This window comes from Podarcis melisellensis, assembly GCF_964234715.1.
Source record: "Podarcis melisellensis genome assembly, chromosome: 12".
Lineage (NCBI taxonomy): Eukaryota > Metazoa > Chordata > Lepidosauria > Squamata > Lacertidae > Podarcis > Podarcis melisellensis.
This window is the reverse complement of record NC_138544.1, coordinates 39,283,068-39,304,153: the sequence shown is the minus strand read 5'-3', so window position 1 is coordinate 39,304,153 and position 21,086 is coordinate 39,283,068. Positions and strand designations below refer to the sequence as shown.

Sequence of the window (21,086 nt, the reverse complement as noted above, 5' to 3'; positions counted from 1 at the left end):
CATGTCATATGAAAGGCAGAAGCTGCTCTCCTCTGGCATATTCTGCTCATTTTCTTCCTTTAGAATTTCCCCCCCTAAAGTCGTTGTTCCAGAAATACTTGAAGGGAATACTTAAAGAGAGACAGACAGACAGACATCATATCATTGATATGCATTACCATTTCAAAAATTAACACTATAAAAGTACAATATATGTTGGAAATCAAGCCTTTATTGGGAGATACTGGCAACTCTCCCAGGCACCCGGCTTGGTCTCCTGTTGACCTCCCTGGCTGCATTCCCCAGCAAGATCCAGGCTAGGTCACGATAGGCGATTCTTCCCAAACGTGGGAAGAACACCCCCCCTCCCTCCTGCTCCCCCGGCAGGGAAAAGGAGATAGACAGAAATGTATTTACATGCCATTATTTCTGTCTTTGCAGCATTACAGTAAACATGTCTGTACTCTTCAAACTCCAGTAGTCAAGTGACAAAAACATCCTGTACTTCCTGTACAAGAGCAAGAGGAAGAGCTCATATTACACTCTGAGCTAATTCCGGTGCATTGCCCTGTGAATTGACTGTCCCTCTGTTTCCCACGGAACAGTCCCAACATTCCATCATGTGATGTTTTCAAGCTAGCAGTTTGCAGCTGCATTGCATCCATATCATAACAATATAGACATGTTTAACGAAGGGGTGTTTCTGGCATCACATACGGGGCCTTCTCACCTGACAGATTTGGGGGTATCTATCAGTTCGAAAGCACGTCAAAGTGGAAGTAAATAAATAGGTACCACTCCGGTGGGAAGGTAAACGGCGTTTCCGTGTGCTGCTCTGATTAGAGCAGCGGCTTAGTCATGCTGGCCACATGACCCGGCCAATAAAGCGAGATGAACGCCGTAACCCTAGAGTCGGTCGCGACTGGACCAAATGGTCAGGGGTTCCTTTGAACACATTGGAAGGCATACACACACCCGAGAGGCCCACTGTGGATCTTCCAGGGACCCCCAGACGACCACTTCCATCTTGCTATTGCTGCTTATTCACCTGCAAGCGATGACAAGAGCAACGTGAGAAGGCGCATCGGTTTCCACTCTTCTAGCTCTCTTGATGGTTCTGCATTTGCAGCAAATTAGTGTATGGCACAATATGACCCAGCAGCTGTGGTACCTTCCCTCTGGGTAGCTATGTGGCTTTTTTTCAAGAGACGGGAAGACAAGCAAACAGGCAACAGTAACGTCAAGTAAGAGGTCCAACTGAAAACATGTTTTCCAGTGCCCCCCAAATCTGGAACTGACACAGGTTGCTATAACTCTTAACTTGATGCACGTGGGGCTTTTTGACTTGTTTATATACCATACCCTGCAAATATTTGTTTATTTCTTTATGGAATGTCTAAACCACCCTGCATCAAAATAGATTCCAGGGTGGTGTGCAATTAGTTGAAAACAAATATCATAATGTGGAGTTTCAGAAATGTCATCACTGACTCCCTTCCTTTGCAGTAAAAGTCTTTCATGTTGAGGTCTTTCTAAACAGTCTGGAATCATTTTCATTTTCTGCATGCTTTCCACCCTATTACTTCATAGCTATAATTACACATGCAAACACACAAACACAAACACACAGAGGGAGGGAGGGAGGGAGAGAGATCTGTTGAATAAAGTACCAAATCAGTGTCATTCAAGGACTGGGACCAGGGATGCGCTCCTGTTTTCTCTCCCTGTTTCTTTTTTCATAAATAACAGTTAAGCTGTTAGATGTAAGCTTTGTGAAATACTGGCCCCCGGCTTTCTAGATTGAAGGACATAACAATTGCTGGAAGTCAGTAGACCCAGTAGAGCAGATACTCCTTCATCAAACATTTGGCAGAAAAGTTATTCTTGTTGATGCTTCTCTCTTTCAGTAATGGTAACTAATCAGGGAGATTTCTGCTGCCTCAGTTGCATTAATGACTTCCTTTCAGTGCTGGTGCTACCTGTGCAGAGTGAAGCTTCTTGTCTCAGGCAGCAGACACGGGGGACAGTGGCGGCAGCTCCTCAGCTATTCCTCCGGAGCCCCCTGGCCATACCCTTCTGTTGCAAAGCTGCATGTGCCATGGTGCTTGCCTGCCTTCTCCATAACCAACCTACAGTTCTCAAGTGTAGTGGAGAACCCTACCCCTTGCTTGAATTATGTGTTTGCTTTATAAATAAAAGTGGATCTTTATTTTAATGAAGTCCACTGAAAAAGGAAATTTTCAGAATGTTAAGCCAACACGGTCTTATTAACTGAGTGTTATTGCATGGCTCTTCAGGAAAAGAGGTCATTATTTCAAACCTTTGTAGATGCTCCTACGTATCTTGCATAAGCTTGGTTGTAAATAAACAAGTCTGAATTACCGATATTTAAACTTCTCCAGATCCTTCTCTTGAGTTAATTCCTCTAGTTACATTGTTCTTCCTTGTTCTGCTCTTCATATCCTGTGCTCAAAAACAACATCCAGAAACGAAACATTGATGTTCACAACAACAGAAAATCCCTTTTAACAAGCAGTTGTTAAACTCTTATCTTTGCTAGTTGCGTACTTCACCACCTGAGATGATCTTCATAGTTTCCCACTGGTACATCACTACTTAGAACAGGGTGTGGAGAAAGTGGATACACATAAGTTTTATAACTCAGCTCGTAATTCTTTAATTTGGAGTCATCTTATGAAATTGATTGACGTAGTTAGGACTGGTAGGAGAAAGCGCTTCATGCAAGACATAATTGAGTTATTTGATTGACTGCCCATGTTATGATGGGTGTTGACTAGCTTAGGTGGCTTTTGAAGTGATTAGACAAATTCCTGAGGATAACTCAGTCACAATAATGATTAGCCATGATCTCAGGCTCAGAGACCATTTGCCACTGAATGCCGGGGCCTTCATTCTGTTTCTAAGCTTCCCAGAAGCAACTGGTGGACTGTTGTAGAGAGCAGGATAGTCTGATCTAGCTGGACTCTTACTTTCTTAAATCATATTCACTTGGGTCAGCTTCCCCAGACTACATGGATACTGTGACTTTTTATTTACTCGTATTTCTCCCATAGAACACCTCAAAAGATCTACCTTGCCATTCCATTCTGTTGTTCTATTGTGCATTGTTCTTTCTTAGCGGTTTTGGTTGGTGTGGTTTTTTTAAGTGCAAGGAAGATAAACAGCAGGATTTGATATAATTTTGGAATTCATCTTGCTGTTCAGCAGGTTCCATCAGAAAATGTTAACCTTTTCATAGAAAATATGAATAAATAAACTCAGCCTGGTGTACTTCAGTAATATTAAATAATACTTACCATTTCTTTAGCACTTTCATAGTGTTCAAAGCATTTCTCATGTGTCAGGAAAATTTACAACAGCACTGAAAAACAGGCCAGTAGCATCATCTCCATGCTGTAGATGAGGAGTTGGGTGGAAAGGCAGCATAGTGAGTTTGAGGCAAAGGACTCAGCTATACAGCTGCAAAGAAAACGTTTTAAATGTGTTGTAAAGTGCAGTATACAAATGTGGCATTAGATGGCGACAGTGAGCTATGCCAAATTCAACGTATTTTTCAAAACATTTTTTGGGTGGCCACTGTAGCAACAGGAACAGATGGACCTTTGGCCTGATCCAACAGGACTCTTCTTACAGTCTTATGGACACTTTTCCACATTGGCCCTGTGGGCTTTAATGTGCAAAGAGTTTGAACCTCTTCAAATTAGTTTTGCCAAAAATATTACATATAAACATCATAATGTAATTGGCTCTTGATTCCATTGGCTCTTGAGTCTGCAAAGTTTTGGCAGTTTTCGGAATATTGGCTATTATGTTTGCAATTATGATTTGACTATGTATACAGTGGTGCCTCACAAGACGAAATTAATTCGTTCCTCAAGTTTTTTCGTCTTGCGAGTTTTTCGTCTTGTGAAGCACAGTTTCCCATAGGAATGCATTGAAAATCAATCAATGCGTTCCTATGGAAACCGCCTTCAGACCAGGTCCGGGGACAGTCTGTCCCCCGACCTCTTCTGAAGGCTGGGGGGGGGGAACAAGGGCTTTTCTTCCCACCCCCAGCATTTTAAAAAACCCTGGGACAGCTTTTGAAGGCAGGTGGGGGGGAGCAAAGACTTTCGCCCCCCGCCGGCCTTCAGAAGAGGCCTGCCTTCCCGGGGGCTTTAAAATCGGCCCGGGGGTTTTTTAAATGCTGGCAGGCGGCAGCGAAGGCTGGCGGGCAGCGAAGGCTGGCGGGGGGCAAAAGTCTTTGCTCCCCCCCCCGCCTGCCTTCAAAAGCCATCCGGGATAGTGGGAAGCGCTTCCCTGCTATCCCGGACTGCTTTTAAAATGCTGGCGGTGGGGAGCAAAGTCTTTCGGCCCCCGCGAAGCAAGCCCATAGGGAAATTCGTTTTGCGAAGCGCCTCCAAAACGGAAAACCCTTTCGTCTTGCGGGTTTTTCGTCTTGCGAGGCGTTCGTCTTGCGGGGCACCACTGTAGTCACAAGATCCCATTAGAATAGATGAGGTATGAATGGCGATGAAAGATAGTACACACAATACAGTTGTGAAAAATAAAGTTTCTTGTGCTACAGCTATTTCCAGAGCTACTTTTCTAGAAAAAGAGGTGCCCAAACTCACCTCCCCCCTCTCTTATAATGGCAGTAGCACCCTCCTGAGTTCTGGCTAGAAAAAAAAAGCCCTAACTCTATGAATGGTTTTTACAAAGACGGCTCAAATATTTTCCATGTATCTGTAAAACATGTCATGTTCTCTTGCTTTAAACAGAGCAGATGCTAATTCTCTGATTGTCAGATGAATTAAAATTATTTGAATTATATTATTTAATATAAAGAAGAATGAGGTATAATTAATCTTTCCAATCTCTAGTAATGACTGTCTTTGTAATTTTCTTTTAGGGAAGCCACGAAACAGATTGGAGCCGATGGACACCATATTTGTTAAGCAGGTTAAAGAAGGAGGGCCTGCTTTTGAAGCGGGATTATGCACAGGTAACCGTTACCTTACCTATCCATATCTGATTGGCTGGGCTGGTGTGATGTCATGTCATGAGTGTTCCAGCTTCCAAGGTAGTTGTCAGGGTGTGTCTTTATGTAAGGAAACAAAATTTTAAATTAGTTGGGAGTTTCAACCCATTCAGCTCTTACTGAAAGGTTTGGGATTCGGTTGTCATTATGGAAGGAAGATGTTATGTGCTGGATCCAAACCTGATTACCTGTGGGTGGGACTCCATCCGTGGGATGCTCTGCTGAAGGCAGTAGGATGGTGTGATTTTTGCTGATCCTCTCTGCAGTCCCCTGTAAGGTTGCTCCAGAGCACCAGGGGCCAGTGTGGGAGGTGACACTGTGGTCTGTAGGGGGAATAGGAAATCAATAAGAATCACTCCTCCCGTGGGAACCTCTGCTGAATCTCAGCCCCTTCCAAAGATAAGTTTGGCTCCAACCTGTAGGGTTTAGAAAGTCATAAATGGTTCACATAGAAAGAGATGGAAAGAGTGTCATTTGTTTGTGCTTTCCCTGCTCCTCTTATAACATGTGAAGTAGGGCTTATGAATGCATGAAGTTCCTAATTAAACTTGTGGATTTCATTCTTGGGGATTATTTGTAAGTCACACATCTGAAATATTTCTGCTTTGTTTTTCTTTGTAATACTTGAACGGGTTCTCAGCTTCCGTTAATGAAGAAAACAGTGGCCTGGATATATCTCCTTTTTTTCCTGTGTATTTTTTTTCTCTGCAGGTGACAGAATTATAAAAGTGAATGGGGAAAGTGTTATAGGGAAGACATATTCTCAAGTAATTGCTTTAATTCAAAACACGTAAGTATGGGTGCCTGTAATCTGCATAATTTTAAATTCCATGTAGTTTGTTTTGAGAAAGGTGATTGGTGTGCGGTTTGTCTGTTTTTACCAAGATAATCAGAATGATAGAATGAGTAAATCCAGTTCAACTCATTCTGCAGTGCAGGACTGGCCAGCCCTTGACACATCCAGCAGGGCCCTTCCATCAGCTGCACAAGGACTGAGGTGATCTCTGATGATTTTCCATCCCCTTGTAGCTCCTGCACCCCCAAAACTTAAGTGGCACATTGTGGGAGGTGGCACAGAAACTGCATGGAAGAGGGAGACTCTCAGAAGTTCACCACAATCCGTGTTCTACTGACCAAAGCTTCCTGGTATCAAACACCTTCCATCGGCAGAGGGACACCAATTGGATACAACCCACTGAAAGTGTAGGGATGTGCTGTGGATAATGTCATTGTGAAGTTTTTTTTATACTTTTGACACCTAGCCAACTTTGACTGAGCAGCAGATGTAAAAGTAAAAGCAAGTTATGTGTTTGATCAGTGCTCTACATAGCAATTAATTCATAGGGCTACACCTCATATTATGTTCAATGTTTCATATCCATTCTGTGGGTGACATTTCATATGACCATACTGCAGGAAGATAAAGCTTGTTAAGAAAATGGCTTATAAAATTTCCATAAAGGCTTGACGTTTGTTGGTATTATTCCATGAGCAGTTTAGAATGTTTAACAATTATTTAGGAAAAGTTATTTTATTAGCAGCTTTTTGATGGCGATGGGAAATTGGATCTAATACCGTATTTGTTTCTGAGAATGTTTTGCTGATAAATATCTGTACCTGACATACACAGGGGCTGTGTCTGAAAATCACACTAAACCAGTGAGATGAGAACAAGCTGCAGCAAGCCTTGGGCTTGTACGCTTCCCCGTAACCACTGATGAAGAGCAGTTTGGAGGTTTTTGCTTCCGTTTTCTGTTAACCACAGTTTATCATGAATCTGGACAAACTATGGATTACAAAACATGCCAACTTCAAACCATGGATTATGAAAATAGCTTGTTTAACTGGAACCTTAGTTGACGTTAACCATATTTTGGATTCAGATGGCACACTAAACTGCGGTTAACCAAAATTGGAAGCAAAAGTTCCCAGTTTCCTCCTTGCAGCCATACCAGCAACATCTGGAGGACCAATGTTAGCTCCTTGCCCCATATGTAAAAAATAATCTACATGGATAATCAGTCTCCATGTAGGATAAAAGGGTCCGTATTGTTAAGGGTGCAAGTGTATATTCTCATAGTGAGTACATGGATAAGACAGGCTCTGTGCATATCAGCTACTTGGATCTGTGTGCTTTTGATTCTAAAAACACCTGTACCGCACATTATAAGTGGCAACCAGCGTATTTTTTTCTGCATAGAAAATTTTAATTTTCTTAAAGGGAAGCAGTCATGAATTTGAGGCATGATTTGAAGGAGAATAACAATCCATGGGAGTAAAGAGGAAAATGAGCATTATATTCAGTGCTGGTTGTTGAGAAAGAGTGACTACTGAGATAATCAATGCAACTTTTTATATGTTAGCCAGCAATTAAATTTCCTATCAATTGCTTAGTGCAGTATTTTATTTTTTATTAATACACCAATATGTTTCCTCCTCTCTCACAGTGACAGCATGCTAGAACTTAGTGTGATGCCAAAAGATGAAGACATCCTTCAGCTGGTAAGTTATACTTCTGAAAGAGAAACTAAAGTAAGATGGCCGTGAGCACCCCAGAAAACTTTTGGCTCTTTAACCAGGCTCTTGAGCAAACTGAATTGCTGAATAATGCTACTACTATAGTTGTAATGTCCACTTCTTCTTTTCTTAATTTGTTGTTTCATTAGTTCTAGAAACACACAGGGTAAAGAATAAGCATACAGTCGTACATTGGTTCTTGAACAGAATCTGTTCCGGAAGTCCGTTCAATTTCCGAAAACATTCGAAAACCAAGGCACGGCTTCCAATTGGCTGCAGGAGCTTCCTGCACTTGATTGGAAGCCGTGGAAGCAGCGTTGTATCTTCAGGTTCCAAAGAATGTTTGCAAACTGGAACACTTACTTCCGGGTTTGCGGCATTCAGGAGACAAAACGTACGAGTACCAAGGCGTTCGACAACCAAGGTACAACTGTATATGAAATGGAAATGCTTGAATGCTTGAAGGAACATATACAACGAACCACTGAAATGCAGTACATGTCAACGAATAAAATCTAAAGCCACGCTCTGATCTGAGTTGAAGGTGGAAATACCTGTGATGATAATCTTCAGCAAAAATGGGTGCACAAAGTTCAGTAGTGAATGAGCTGTTATTCAAGCAATAAATTGAAACTCATTTTAAAAGTTGGACTGAAGGAACCCATTCAGGTCCCTCTTTACTCTGTAAAAAACATAATTTTGTTTTTGTTTTGTTTTGTTTTGTTTTCTGTCAGGTAAGCATCCACTTGGAACTTAGATACAAGTTCCATTGCTTTCACTGGGACTTTGTTACAAGTAAGGACCAATTGTCATTCTCTTAATGGAGAATGTGTGCATTCAACCCCACCTCTCTCTGATTGGCTTCAATTTTTCAGGAGTTCATACAAGCAGAGGTACATAGAGACCTCTTCCTTCATTGCATGTTCCTATCAAGGAGAGAGCTAATTGCAGCCACTCTTCCTTGCCTTTGCAGCAGCATGAATTCATTTTGGGTTAAAGTGCTAGCTCTATTTGTGCTAGCTCTATTTCTTGTTAATTCGAACTAAAATTATTATCGCCTTTTCACTGAAGCAGGACTTCAATATACTGTGTTAACTGGTTTCAACCACAGAGAACAAGTGCAATGGGGAGGGGGAGAGAAATGAGATTACCTTGGCTCTTAAATTAGGAGAAGGCATCATATGCATTAAATTTGAATGCTTTAAATGTTGACCCAAAGAGCTAGAACTGGACCAAATTATAGGCAGTAAACATCAGGTTTTACTGCAGAAATGTTTGGTTTGTGTATTAAATTTCTTATATAACCTTTTTCTAAAACAAGACTCTTACAACAGGTTCAGATATACCATATTTTCCCATGTATAAGACAACCCCTATTTTTGGGGACTCCAAATTAAGAAAACACCCCTCAGCACTACTCGTGTATAAGACGAGCCCCAATTTTAAACCCAATTTTTGGGTTTAAAAAAAAACAACCCTAGTCTTATACACGGAAAAATACGGTACTTTGAAATTAAAGACAAAAGCAATACAACAAAGGAAATAAAGGTTACCTCATAATGCAAGAGGACTCTTATCCAAATATAGGATAGATGTTGGGACATTTTAAGTGGACTTTTTTCATAGCGTAGCATTTCAAGCATAAAATCTTGCAGAAAGTCTGTTTTAACAGAACACATGAAACATTTACAGTAAACCCAAACTGAGCATTTAAAAGGGAGGAGAGGGGCTAATAACGCTTCTCCTTAATTATCAAACTGCAAGTAAATGGCCTGTATAGGGCCCAGCCATACAGTTAGACAGCTGCCAGGAAAAACCGCAGTAGTTCTTTTCCTTGTTAAGGCATCCGTTACTCAGAAGCAATCCCTCCTCTTTATTAAATGCTAGTGAAAATGGATGTTAATATGATTTAGTTGAGGCTCTTATTGTGTGTCTCGTGTACATCTGGTAACATGCATTTCCCTTTATACGCTTTAATAGCTCTACACTTAGGCTTGCTACCCGAAGTGTAAATCAATCCTCAAAGTGAATCTATATTTTATCTGTAATAATGGGGATGATTTATTTATTTATAGAACTATTACATTTTGTTTAGTAACTTTGTTAGATGCCTCTTCTAAACGAGGCTCAAGGTGTCCTACAGCCCACTGTAGAAAAGAATGTGGAAGAACTCTGGGTATATTTTAAGACATGGTGGTGAAATAGAGAGCAAGGTGTACATGTACAAAAATATTTAATAGACAGGAAAGAAATTATACATTTTAAACTGTTTTAAAAAGTTAATAACCATTCAGGTTTGTTGAAGAACACTTGTTGCCTGCAAAACTGATAGATGCTTTCACATCACCTTGCTGAAAGTGATATTGTTTTGATTTAAGGTTTCATTTCAGCAAATTAAAGGCACATCTTAGCATTTGTGGTTTTAAAATAAAGTGCTGAAAACATGACCCTAAGGGCCATTTCCAATATACAGTGGCACCAGTCTGGTCTCTTTGAGTAACATAGGTATTCTTGTGGGGATTTTCAAAACCAATGGAAATTACTCTACTTTTAAAGATGACTCTGCTCAGCTTTTATGTGTCTTACCAAGACTAAAGTCATTCTGAAAACAGTAGAAAAACTGTGTCTTATCTTTTGCTGAAATAAACTGTTGCAACAAAATGAAGAAAGGGGAAACTGTTTGTTTAATGCATTCTTCTATGTCACTGTCATTACTCTTTTATTGACTTTAAAGAATATGAATTGGAAGGAAAGGATTTCCCCCTTGCTAGACACATTATGGTTGTGCCCATTATTAAATGAATGGATGCTCATTTCTCAATTAGGTTACTTGGTTTTCCTAGATCGCAGAGGAACATCTATGCTACATTCCTATTCCTTTAAAATATATATTGCAGACTGTGCTGGAAGAGAATTGTACCTTTGGCAGATAATAGGCGTTCTGGGTTGAGAGACCAATTCATATGTTAAAGGTGTGGCATTTCTGCCAATTCACTGATTGCTTTGGGGAAGAATACTCCATCATTCCATGAATTCATTCTGTATTCACATGTAATGCTAAATCATGGTTTAAATCGAAGACAAGCTGCAACAATCCTCAAGCTCATAATCCTCCAGACGCCACTTCCTCTTCTCCTGTGTGACCAAGAGAGACCAAAAACTTCTATTTTTAACTAACCACAGTTCAGTGTTGTGTTTTAATTATAACCTGTGGTTAATCTTAGCTTTTTTTTTACAGTTATAATTTGAAGTTGCCTTGTTTCAGTAAGCTGTAGTTGGCACTAACCGAAGTTTGTCTGAGTTCAGACATCACAACAAGCAAGCTATAGTTAGTTAGGGTTGCCATATCTTGAAGAGAAAAAAAGAAAGAAAGGACGGCCCAAGCCTCTTTCCTCACTCCCGAAAAACCTCAGACATTTCCTTTAAAATTTAAAAATCCCCCCGGATGGGCATGTTGGCCCCCCCTAAAAGAGGAATTTCTGGAATTTCCCAGACATATGGTAATGCTATAGTTAGTCCAAAGCTCCACAGAGGGAGAGGGGAAAGCACATGAGCCAGAGACATGTCGTCTAAACACTCATGGTTTAATTAGTGTTATGTGCAAACAAGACTATAGTAAGAAATAGTTCCCTAGAAGACGATCTCCCTAGCTCTTATGCCCTTCCGAAGCTCTCTGTGCAAGCTTTGGATCATTTAAAGTGGATGGCATGTATTAATCAAGAGGTTTTCATTTATAAAGTCTTAGCACAGGATCACAGTACCTCAAGGACTGCCTCTCCGAAATGAGCCAAACCAGACCTTGCAATAATAACCTGTTGAATCTCTTCATCCAGATTAGGTGGTCTTCTCACCTCCATCTTGTCTGGATTTCATTTTAGTTTGTTCACCTTCGTTTGTACCGAACTGCCTGCAGACACTTGTGCAAGATTTCCACTGCTTCCTTGAAATAAGCAGATGGAAATGTGAGATAGAGTTGTGTGTCATCTGCCTGCAGATGTCAGTAACCCAAATCTCTGGATGATTCCTCATCCGCCAGCAGTTTCCTGTTGTTGTTTTTCAAATGGGGAATAGAATAGAACCTTGGGGCAACTGTATAAACCAAAGCTCAAAAGCCAGGAAAAAACCTGAGTCTCTCCCAATCTAGCAAGACATCTCAGAAGAAAACCATAGTTAATGGTACTGTAAGCCGCTGAGAGGTCCACAAGAATCAATAGGGTCTCAATCTCCTTATCCATTCCCCAGTGTAAATAATCCACCAGGGCGATCTTGTGTGGAGACAGAATACTTTTCGAGAAGAGATTCCGATTAACTTCCAGGCATCTCTTGAAGACCCTTTATACTAGCTGGCCTATTCAGTTTAATTTTTCTGTGGATTAGGCAGTAATTTTAATGATTGTTTTGTATATTTTTCGTGGTGCTTTTATGTTTTGTTTCATTTGTATACATTGTTGCATACGGCTTTGGTGTTTTACATGAGATGGGGGTATATCAATGCTTTTATAAATAAATAAAAGCCAGATTAGAAACAAACCTATATCATCTGTTTCCTCCGGCGCTCCTTAAGGCCATTTACTACTCTATCATCCTACTAAAACAATTAAATTAAATTAAAATGATGCATTGGGTACTGTGTGATAACTATCAAGGATGGTTGGAAGTGCAAATTTGATTTCTTCAGTAAAGGCCTTCGAACTGCCTTTTTTTTTGAGACAGTATGAACTTGTCCTTCCCATCGGTAAAGCATTCACTACTTATGAGGTTCGGGGTGGCAAGTCCATTACTGCCAGTCAAGAAGGGCAAGGATCCTGAGAGCAAGCAGTAGGCCTCAAACCTTCAGATTGCACAAATGGAAAGGCCTACTAGGTCTATAACCCATGTACAATATTTCTTTCCGTTACCAGTGTTTGGAGGCTGGGTGCCTTGTAAGGGACACACCCTACATGGGTTTCCCCCACCAGTTACTTTGATTTTTATTTATTTATTCCCTAGTTACTTTGAGGCCTTTCCCCTCTGAGGGTGCGGCCTCCTCAGTTGTGTGTGTTTTAATTGGATCTTGGCTAGAAGCTTAATTTCCGCAGCTTGTTGCTATGGGGACATGCTGCCACAACTGCTCTTAGAAATCTCCAGGTTTTCTTCTATCAGGCCTGCTCAGAATTTCCTAGCGTCCATTACAATAAACCAAAGCAGTTGTGACAGTGAATGGCTGTGTGTCTGTTTGTGGATAGGCTTGCGGCCTTCTGTGGTCTGTGAGGATACTTTTGGTCTAAACAGTTATGGGACCATCTACGTTTTTTGTGCTTTGATTTGTGAAGTCATGCTGAATAACTTCAGTAGCATATTAGTGTCCATGAAAACCTCATGGCATATTGGGGCAGTGCGTCTGGCTGTAATCTAGAAGGTTGGTGGTTCGAGCCCACCCAAGGGTGGCTGTGGGCAGGATTCCTTCATTGCAGGGGGTTGGACTAGATGACTAGATGGGGTCTCTTCCAGCTCTACAGTTCTACATATCATTTGGCAGGTCCAGAAGTTAGGACGTAGCTGGTTGATTTAAAGGTGCATAAGGCCCGTATCTTTTTACAGCCTCTGTGGCATGATGTGCTTCCCTTGTGCTCCAGATATGAAAATAAATACAGTATTTTTCGCCCTATAGGACGCACTTTCCCCCCTCCAAAAATGAAGGGGAAATGTGTGTGCGTCCTATGGGGCGAATGCAGGCTTTCGCTGAAGCCTGGAGAGCGAGAGGGGTTGGTGTGCACCGACCCCTCTCGCTCTCCAGGCTTCAGGAGAGCCGCAGCGCCAGCCCCACAAGGTCGGGGGACAGCGGGGAGGCGGAACGCCGCCATCCCGCTGTCTCCCGATGTGGTTTGGAGGCTGACGGCGGGGAGACGCGTGCTTCTCCCTGCCGCCAGCCCCGCAAGCTCCGGGGATAGCGGGGAGGCGCAGCGCATCTTCCCGCTGTCCCCGGACCTGGTCTGCAGGCGGGCAGCAGGGAGAAGAGCGCTTCTCCCCGCTGCTGGCCCCACAAGTACCTGGGGGGGGGATAATTTTTTTTCTTTACTTCCCCCCCAAAAAACTTGGTGCGTCCTATGGGCCGGTGCGTCCTATGGGGCGAAAAATACGGTAAATCACAGGTTAGCCTATAGGCACTAGTGACATCGGAGGGAGGCAGTACCAGTGGAATGGAGATGTGTAGAATAAGTAAAGGGACACATTTAATCCCCCCCTTTTATTTGTTTTAAATTACCATACATGTGTGGTAAGAGGGTAAGCCCACCTCCAGCCTGACCAGCATGAAGCCAGCAGGGCTTTTGCTCTGACAAAGGGGGTTCCTTCCCCAGTGATGTATTCTGAGTGTGGTTGCTCATGCTGCTGCCTCTCATTCCTGTTTTTAAATATAAATTCCTGTTTTAAATAATTAGAAGCATAAGAAAAGCAGCGGCAGGTCAGGTCCTTTCCTGAGCCACCTCACTTAGAATGTCTCATTCTGAGGAGTGAATCCCTTCCACAGTGAGGAAGCATAGGCATGCTGCCACATTGGCAGCAAAACATATCAAAAGTGAGGGGGAGAGAAGAAGAGAGGAGGGCAGGAAGCGGCTTTCCCAGGAGGTACTATGCCTTGCACCGGCTTTGGGAAGACTTTACCCTGTGCACCACAGAGGTGGGAAACCTAAAGCTCTCCCAAGATTGCTGGACTACAGAATCCCCTCAGTCCATGCTGGCTGAGGAGGCTGATGGGAATTGTAGTCCACAGGCTCCCCACCCATGCTGTATATGGTATCCTTGTGGATTTATTTTATATTAAACAGCTTTGAATTTGAAATTGTAAATGGAATATTTCTTTTTTTAAAAAAAATGCTCTTCATTGACTTTAAAAATAATGAAAATATATGCTAAAAGAATTATCTAGAAGAACTATGCTATATTCTGATATATTTTTGAATTTTCTTTCCCTTCATTAATACAAAACTGGTTCATTTCCTATAATTTATCATTTTAGTCATTCCCAGATTATATATATATATTCAGGCAGAGCTAATGTGGTGCATTTTTTGTGGTTTTTAAGTAGGGTATCTTGCAAACCTGCAGATTTGGGCTGAGTATATATGCTTAAATTGGACTAGGGAGGCAGTATTGGCATATTTCAGAGTGTGAGCGGATGTGTTGTTTCCTTAGACTGTACCACAGCTTGCTTTTTCATGCGTCTATGTCTGCTTTCCTATTTTCCCCTCCTAATCTGAAAAGTACACGAATGCAGAGTCCCCATTTTCCGTCATGAGAGAGCATGCAAAAATCAGACAGCTGTATTAGCATGCACCTTGCAATTGGAAGCACAGCCTGTCTCTGAAGAAACGCCAAAGATATACAAAATGAAAACGATCACATGGGGAGGCTGTTTTTCTCTGAGGATTATTCTGAAATCATCCTTCTAATGTCAGACGTAGAGTATGAAAGCAGCTGCAGTCAGCTGACAGCTTGTGGTTCTGTTCCGATGCATGTGGGGAAGGGGTGCATGGATTTTAAATGCATAATGAAACCCTTGTTTCGTCATCTGGAAGCAGGGATGGTAGCAGCTCAGGGGAGATGAAAGACCGTTATGTTGCTCTAGTAGAAGGGACGCCTTGTAGCACAACCAGAGGGCTCCGTTTGCAGCAGAAAAGATGCACTGAAGCAACACAGCACAACTGTCTTTTCTTTTTCTGGAAGGCTAGGGAATAAATGCAAGAAGCAGGTAAAAGCCTGAGACAGACATGCTCACAAGGAGGCTGAAGTTATTGTTTATGCTCCACTGCCCTTTACCTCTATTGGTATCTTCCAGAGAAATCGGTGTAGATGTATTTTTAGCTTGCTGTGTATCCCGCTTCAACATGACCACATAATTCTGTCTTTACACCCATAAGCAGCTTTTACTATGTTTTCCTGTTTTCTGCCAGCTGCAGTTTTCAAAGGATGTCACAGCACTGGTAAGAAATGTACTGTAGCCATTTCTCTGATTTTTGTAAGGCATGTGTTTCTTGGTAGATCTGCAAGATGCTGGACTGTTAAAGCCTGCAAGTTGCTGAAAGCGAGCTAGATCTGCTGGTTAGCTGAATCTCAGTTGTAATATTGATTCTGTTACCTTTTAATGTGTGCCTGTGTTTCTGTTAGTTACTTGGTTTATTTCTTGCCAGTTTGCTTTTAATATTTTGTTTGCACTTAACTAATGCTGCCAGTGATATTTATTGCAGCCGTGTGTTTTAAGTACCTCGCCCTTCTCATCCTCAGCACTTTGCTCTTAGTCTAATGTTTATGGCTGCATTTGGGCTTTTTACAACCTGTCTAATGCTAAGGCAGGGCATGTTGATTTGGCTGAATGGAGCATGTTATGATTTAAGCAGGAAACGCTGTAATATGATACCACACCTAAGCTGTGTTAAAAAAAAATGTTTGGGAAAGATTTGTGCATTGGCAAGCTGTGTGCTGTCAGCTCTTTTGATTTCATATTGCCACTAAAGGAAGTGATGGCAAAGTCTAAAATAATAGCATTTGTATGTTCCGGAGGCAGATCTTGCATCGTTAGTTGTATGATGGTTTCAGAAATGTCTTGATGCAAGGGAAACATGCAATATGTAAAGCAAATGGTTTCCTTAGGCGTCGGGTTCTTAAAAGGTAAGGTGGAAATTGTGAAACACCTAAAGAATATATGGCTTGTGATAGTCTGCATTCCACTCTAAGGAAGTGCTTATAAATAGCTGCCTGAGCATGTATGTTGGTGGTGTATTTGGGTTAAAAAATGGCACTGCTGTGAGTAGTATGGAATTCATGGAATAAGTAACATGTAAGATTATTTGGAAGGAGGGTGGGCGTTGGCTGCCAACAAAGACATTGCCACTGTCTACTCCCATTAGATATAGTAATTGTACCTTTTAGAAAAGCAATCAGTATTGAATGCAATAGTATTTACATAGGCTACATGTTTTCTCTATGTGGCAAAGAGCTGCACGTTTTCTGAGGCTAACAGAATTCCTTATTTAACCTGTCGATTGCTGCATAATTTTAGCTTCCAGCATAAAAAAAGATCAAAAGGAGGAATTTGTGAAGCTGGGTTTGAGGATGTGTATGAACAGAAATACTTGGTTTGGGTTTATGCTTACAAATCTCTGTGTTCCCTTAATCAGCTGCCATTAGTTGCTGGGATTTGCTGTTTGACTTATATAAAACATGCTTAATACTTTGTGGAGACTTTCCATTGTATATTTTCATACCCAGGGAGTAATAACGAAGGCATTTGACACTTCTTGTTCTTTGAACAGATACCTGTAGCAAAGAGCTGTTTCATATGAGAAGTCCTTGCCCTTCAAGGGATTTAGCTGTCTACTGGATTCATCTCCCTGTAACATGGTGATGATTTCACATTCACATTTTTAGTAATTTCATTTCTTTTTGAATCCTCTTTGTATAGGCATATTCCCAAGATGCCTACCTGAAAGGCAATGAAGCTTACAGTGGTAATGCCCGCAACATACCTGAACCACCACCAATATGTTATCCTCGGTTAGCATCTCCACCTTCTGTCAAGGCACAAGATACTGAGAAAGCACCTCCTGACTCTTCACTTGGTAAGCAGCCAGCTAGTAGACCTGTACGGACATCAGCACAACCAGAAAAGGCCTACAGAATGGAAATACAAGTGCCTCCATCCCCAACAGATATTGCAAAATCTAACACAGCTGTCTGTGTTTGCAACAACGAGACTGTAAGAACTGTTGTTGTGCCTTCCGAGAAGGCTGTAGACTTGTCATCCTGTAGAATAAATCATACTGGTCCATCACACCGGATAGAGGAAGTAAGATATGGTCTTAAGGAACAAACCACTATAAAAACAAAAGCGCGAACCACATCACCACCTTCTCCAATGCCCACTGCCATTGTACTTCCTCAGACGCCACTCACAAGGCCAGTAGATCCCAATGGAATAGCTAGCAAGTCTGGAAGCTATGGAGGGCATCCAGAAGGGATCTCAAATACTAGATCTCCTACTCAAAGTGCAGGTTCTCCCTCTGTCACTACCAATCACTACACTTCTCCAAATGCCCACCAAACCATAGACTGGAAAAATTACAAAACCTACAAAGAGTACATTGATAATAGACGTTTGCACATGTATGGCTGCAGAACCATACAGGAAAGGTTAGATAGTTTAAGAGCAGCATCTCAGAACACAACAGATTATAATCAAGTGGTACCAAATCGCAGTGTTTCACAGGTACGACGCAGAAGCACCTCTCATGATAGGGTCCCACAGTCCATTCAGATACGGCAAAGGAGTGTGTCCCAGGAAAGACTTGAAGATCCTATATTGTTGAAGGAGTGGCCAAGGAGTGCCTCTCAAGATGCTCTAACCTCACCATCTATCAGCCCCCGGAATCACAGGACACAGTCTTGGGACTATTTAGGAAAGCAGGGCGAAACATTAGAAAATTTTCACACTGAGAATCTTGTTGCAGATTCAAACAGAGACAGAAAAAAGACTAACAAGTGGACTGGCTTTACTGAGCAAGATGATCGGCGAGGTATTTATGAGAGACCCCGGCAGCATGCATTTCACTTGTCTCTCCGAGGCTCAAATTTTTCTGTGGCTCCGGGTGCTTATGGCTCAGATGGTAGACGAATAAACAGCAGAGCCTTAGGGTCAACCCCACAGTTCCAGAAGGCTCCACCTGATGTAAAATCACAGCAGCCTGCCAGAGATTTGCCAACCTCTGGTGGAACTTCAAAGCCTACAACCGTTTTTCAGGAAAGATCATCTCACTCAATAGCTAGAAGCACAAGAAGCAACTCATTGAAGACTTCTGTACCCTATGCAGCAAAACCGTCGCTTTCCCTTAATCAGAGCCTGGATAGTGTTACTACCGCAGACCAAAGAGAACTAAACCATGTGTACAACAGTGGTTTGTTGAATCAACAATCAAGGATACAAGCAAAAAGTGTGCCAGGTCACAAAACGGAAATAGACACGAGTACTCTATCCCCTACTACCTGTTTAGCTTCTGCCAAATTTGTCCCACAGATGAGTGAGCATTTAACTACCTCTGTTAACTTGGATGTCTCTATTAGACAGAAGGTTCAAGAGTTTGAAAAGGAAAATATAAAAGAATCCGAGAGCCATCCAAGGGATGTTGTAGATGAGGATACAGAAGCAGTTGTCTTGCGAGAAAAGTCTCCTTCTGGCCATCAGACACCACAGCCTTTGCGGCATCAGTCCTACATCTTAGCGGTAAATGATCAAGAGCCAGCCCCGGAGACTACTTGTTGGTTGCCCAATGATGCACGTCGAGAGGTCCATATAAAAATAATAGAAGAAAGGAAAGCTTCCAGTGCCAGCACACCTGGTGATTCCTTGGCATGCATTCCATTCATAGGTGAGCTAAACCATTGGTTTTCATCTCTTTGCTTCTAATACATGGCTTTGGATCTGCTACTTGGTTTTATTATTATATATATTTTAAATTATTATGCATCATTCTGGTTAATTTATTTGAGTTTCATAATTTTTGCAGGTATAATCTAGAAAATACAATGTTCAGCTCCAGTATTTCTAGGCCCGTTTCACAGGTACATGTGTGGGAGCTGTTTTCCTGTAATGTTTTCCAGTGTGACTACAGTGTATGTATGATTATTGCAACTACTTGACTGGGGAAAGATTTTCTCCTGATTAGCACTGCCCCTCCTAGGGATGTGAGCAACCTGTGCTATTAGACCTTTTCCTGGTTCTGGTATCCACAGACACATCACAGTTGTATGCAGAAATTCCATGGGGAAACTGCTCCCATGCAACTTGGTGTAAGTGATGGGGTCTTAATCCCACTGATGTTAACAGAACATAAACATGCTTAACTTTCTGTGTTGCATCTAATATGTATTTACCTATAAAAACAGTAGCAGGCATTTTTGTGACATGATAAATGCTTAAGAAGTTAATATTTAATTTAAAAAGTTTTGCTATACACCCTCACTGCTACAAGTGATTTTAAAGGTTTATTCTGCAATAATGTGAATGAATCTGTATTGCCATGTGTGGCTCTTACTTATTTAGCTCAGTCATTGCCGTCAATCTTTTGCAAAGCTTTGTAAAACAGAAACAATTGAATTTGTATATGTGCACATATCTTTAAAACCCTAGAGTAAATATATAAGGTAATTTGTAAGGAGAAAAAGCAGAAATGGGAAAGCCAGACAGTATATTAAGAACATAGAGGTCAAGAAGATATTGAAGAATTGTGGTGTGGGAGTAGTGTGCTTGTCGGTTTGCAGCCTTGGAAGCAAGGAAAAGAAGATTGTGCTTGTTATGTAATAAAAGAGGCCCCCATGGAGGAACTGGCAAGTGAAGGTCATAGCAATATGCTGAATAAATTTGAAAGTGGGATTGGTAGGGGTGGGGGTGAAGTACAAGTTGTTGTTGTTGTTACGCACTTGATGTACTGTTAACATTAATCAGGCTTTCAGATACTTACATATGTGCTTTCTGAGGCTGTGGTTGTGACAGTTATACTTTAACTCAAGTTGTAAGTTGGTTTTCTGAGAATATCTCAATGCACAGGTGTGCTGCAGCATAGGTGCACAGAGAGCTGACAGTAGCTGCTGATACATGTGAAGGTCAGTTAAGTCATGACATTGCTGGAGAGATTAAGAAGAGCAAAGTAGATGGCAATAATTTATATTAGGGCTGCAGTATTGAATCTATTGATTGGTTAACCTTTCAGTTGTTTAAACAGCTGCCCTAATTAACATTCTTATTCTATTTAATGCAGATGTTTGTAAAACAACAGATGCTAATTAGCCTTAAGAGGCATCCCCCCTTCTTTCACATACAAAGCAGGGAATGCCTCTTCTAAGATAATGTCTTATATGATATTCATGCATTGTCTAATAATGCAGTAAGTATACTTATGGCTTCAGAATTATTGGTTTTCCTCACATACATATTTATGAACATTTTTGGGGGTTGATAAAAAACTAAGACCTAAGTCAGTTGATTTCAGTAGGTCTGCCTATGACTTAACACTGGTTATAACCCATTTTATAAATTAATAGTAAAATATTTTAAACTTTACTTTAATCACAGTGCAATACCAGGGCAAGGTATAATAGTATAAATTAAAACCAGTCGTCAAACCAGTCGTAAAGTGAAACCAACTACCCTACCCAACAAAGGCCTGGTAAAAATAGATGGGTTTTCAATTTAATCAATTAATCCATAAATTAATTCACTTAAACTCACATTGCTAATTGACTAACAGTTCTTTAATTGGTTGACAGACATAATTCATATGCTGTTCTTCCGCTGAAGTTCATGGGAGCAATTTTGTCTAAAATACTCAAGTTTCATTGTCAGGTTTTAGTTGCCGCACAGCACCCATGTCCAGCAAGCAGCAGTGAGGGAAATTGTGCAATTTCCCAAATAGACTTAGAAAGCCTGTATAATGTTTTGGACCTCCTTGTGGTATATTAATGGCACGAAAGAGGGAACAACCTATCAAAATGGCAAGACCTTCCTAGCCTGCATTACACA

At 41.3% G+C, this 21,086-nt stretch overlaps 1 protein-coding gene and 1 long non-coding RNA gene across 9 annotated transcripts in view; one reads left to right on the top strand and one right to left on the bottom strand.

Annotated features, from left to right (window-relative positions):
• The window catches only part of ARHGAP21 (Rho GTPase activating protein 21), a 106,334-nt gene that overhangs the window by 57,849 nt on the left and 27,399 nt on the right, over positions 1-21,086 (top strand). For 3 of the 6 annotated variants that reach the window (XM_081931411.1, XM_081931413.1, XM_081931410.1), the window contains exons 4-8: positions 4,892-4,984; positions 5,732-5,810; positions 7,468-7,522; positions 15,469-15,498; positions 16,977-18,936. In XM_081931411.1, the coding sequence (XP_081787537.1) occupies positions 4,892-4,984; positions 5,732-5,810; positions 7,468-7,522; positions 15,469-15,498; positions 16,977-18,936 (2,217 nt within the window). Of the gene's footprint in view, positions 1-4,891; positions 4,985-5,731; positions 5,811-7,467; positions 7,523-11,611; positions 11,714-15,468; positions 15,499-16,976; positions 18,937-21,086 lie in introns of those variants that run through there. The other 3 variants (XM_081931415.1, XM_081931412.1, XM_081931414.1) reach the window with 3 other exon arrangements.
• LOC309353393 lies at positions 927-11,465 on the bottom strand. Of its 3 annotated transcripts, XR_014161791.1 has the most exons (5): positions 11,350-11,465; positions 5,209-5,343; positions 3,297-3,459; positions 2,362-2,442; positions 927-1,027 (listed from the first exon to the last, which is right to left on the bottom strand). It is a non-coding gene; the product is annotated as an uncharacterized lncRNA (long non-coding RNA). The 3 variants fall into 3 exon arrangements; XR_014161789.1 differs by lacking the exon at positions 5,209-5,343 and having other exon boundaries at positions 11,299-11,465; XR_014161790.1 differs by lacking the exons at positions 2,362-2,442; positions 5,209-5,343 and having other exon boundaries at positions 11,299-11,465.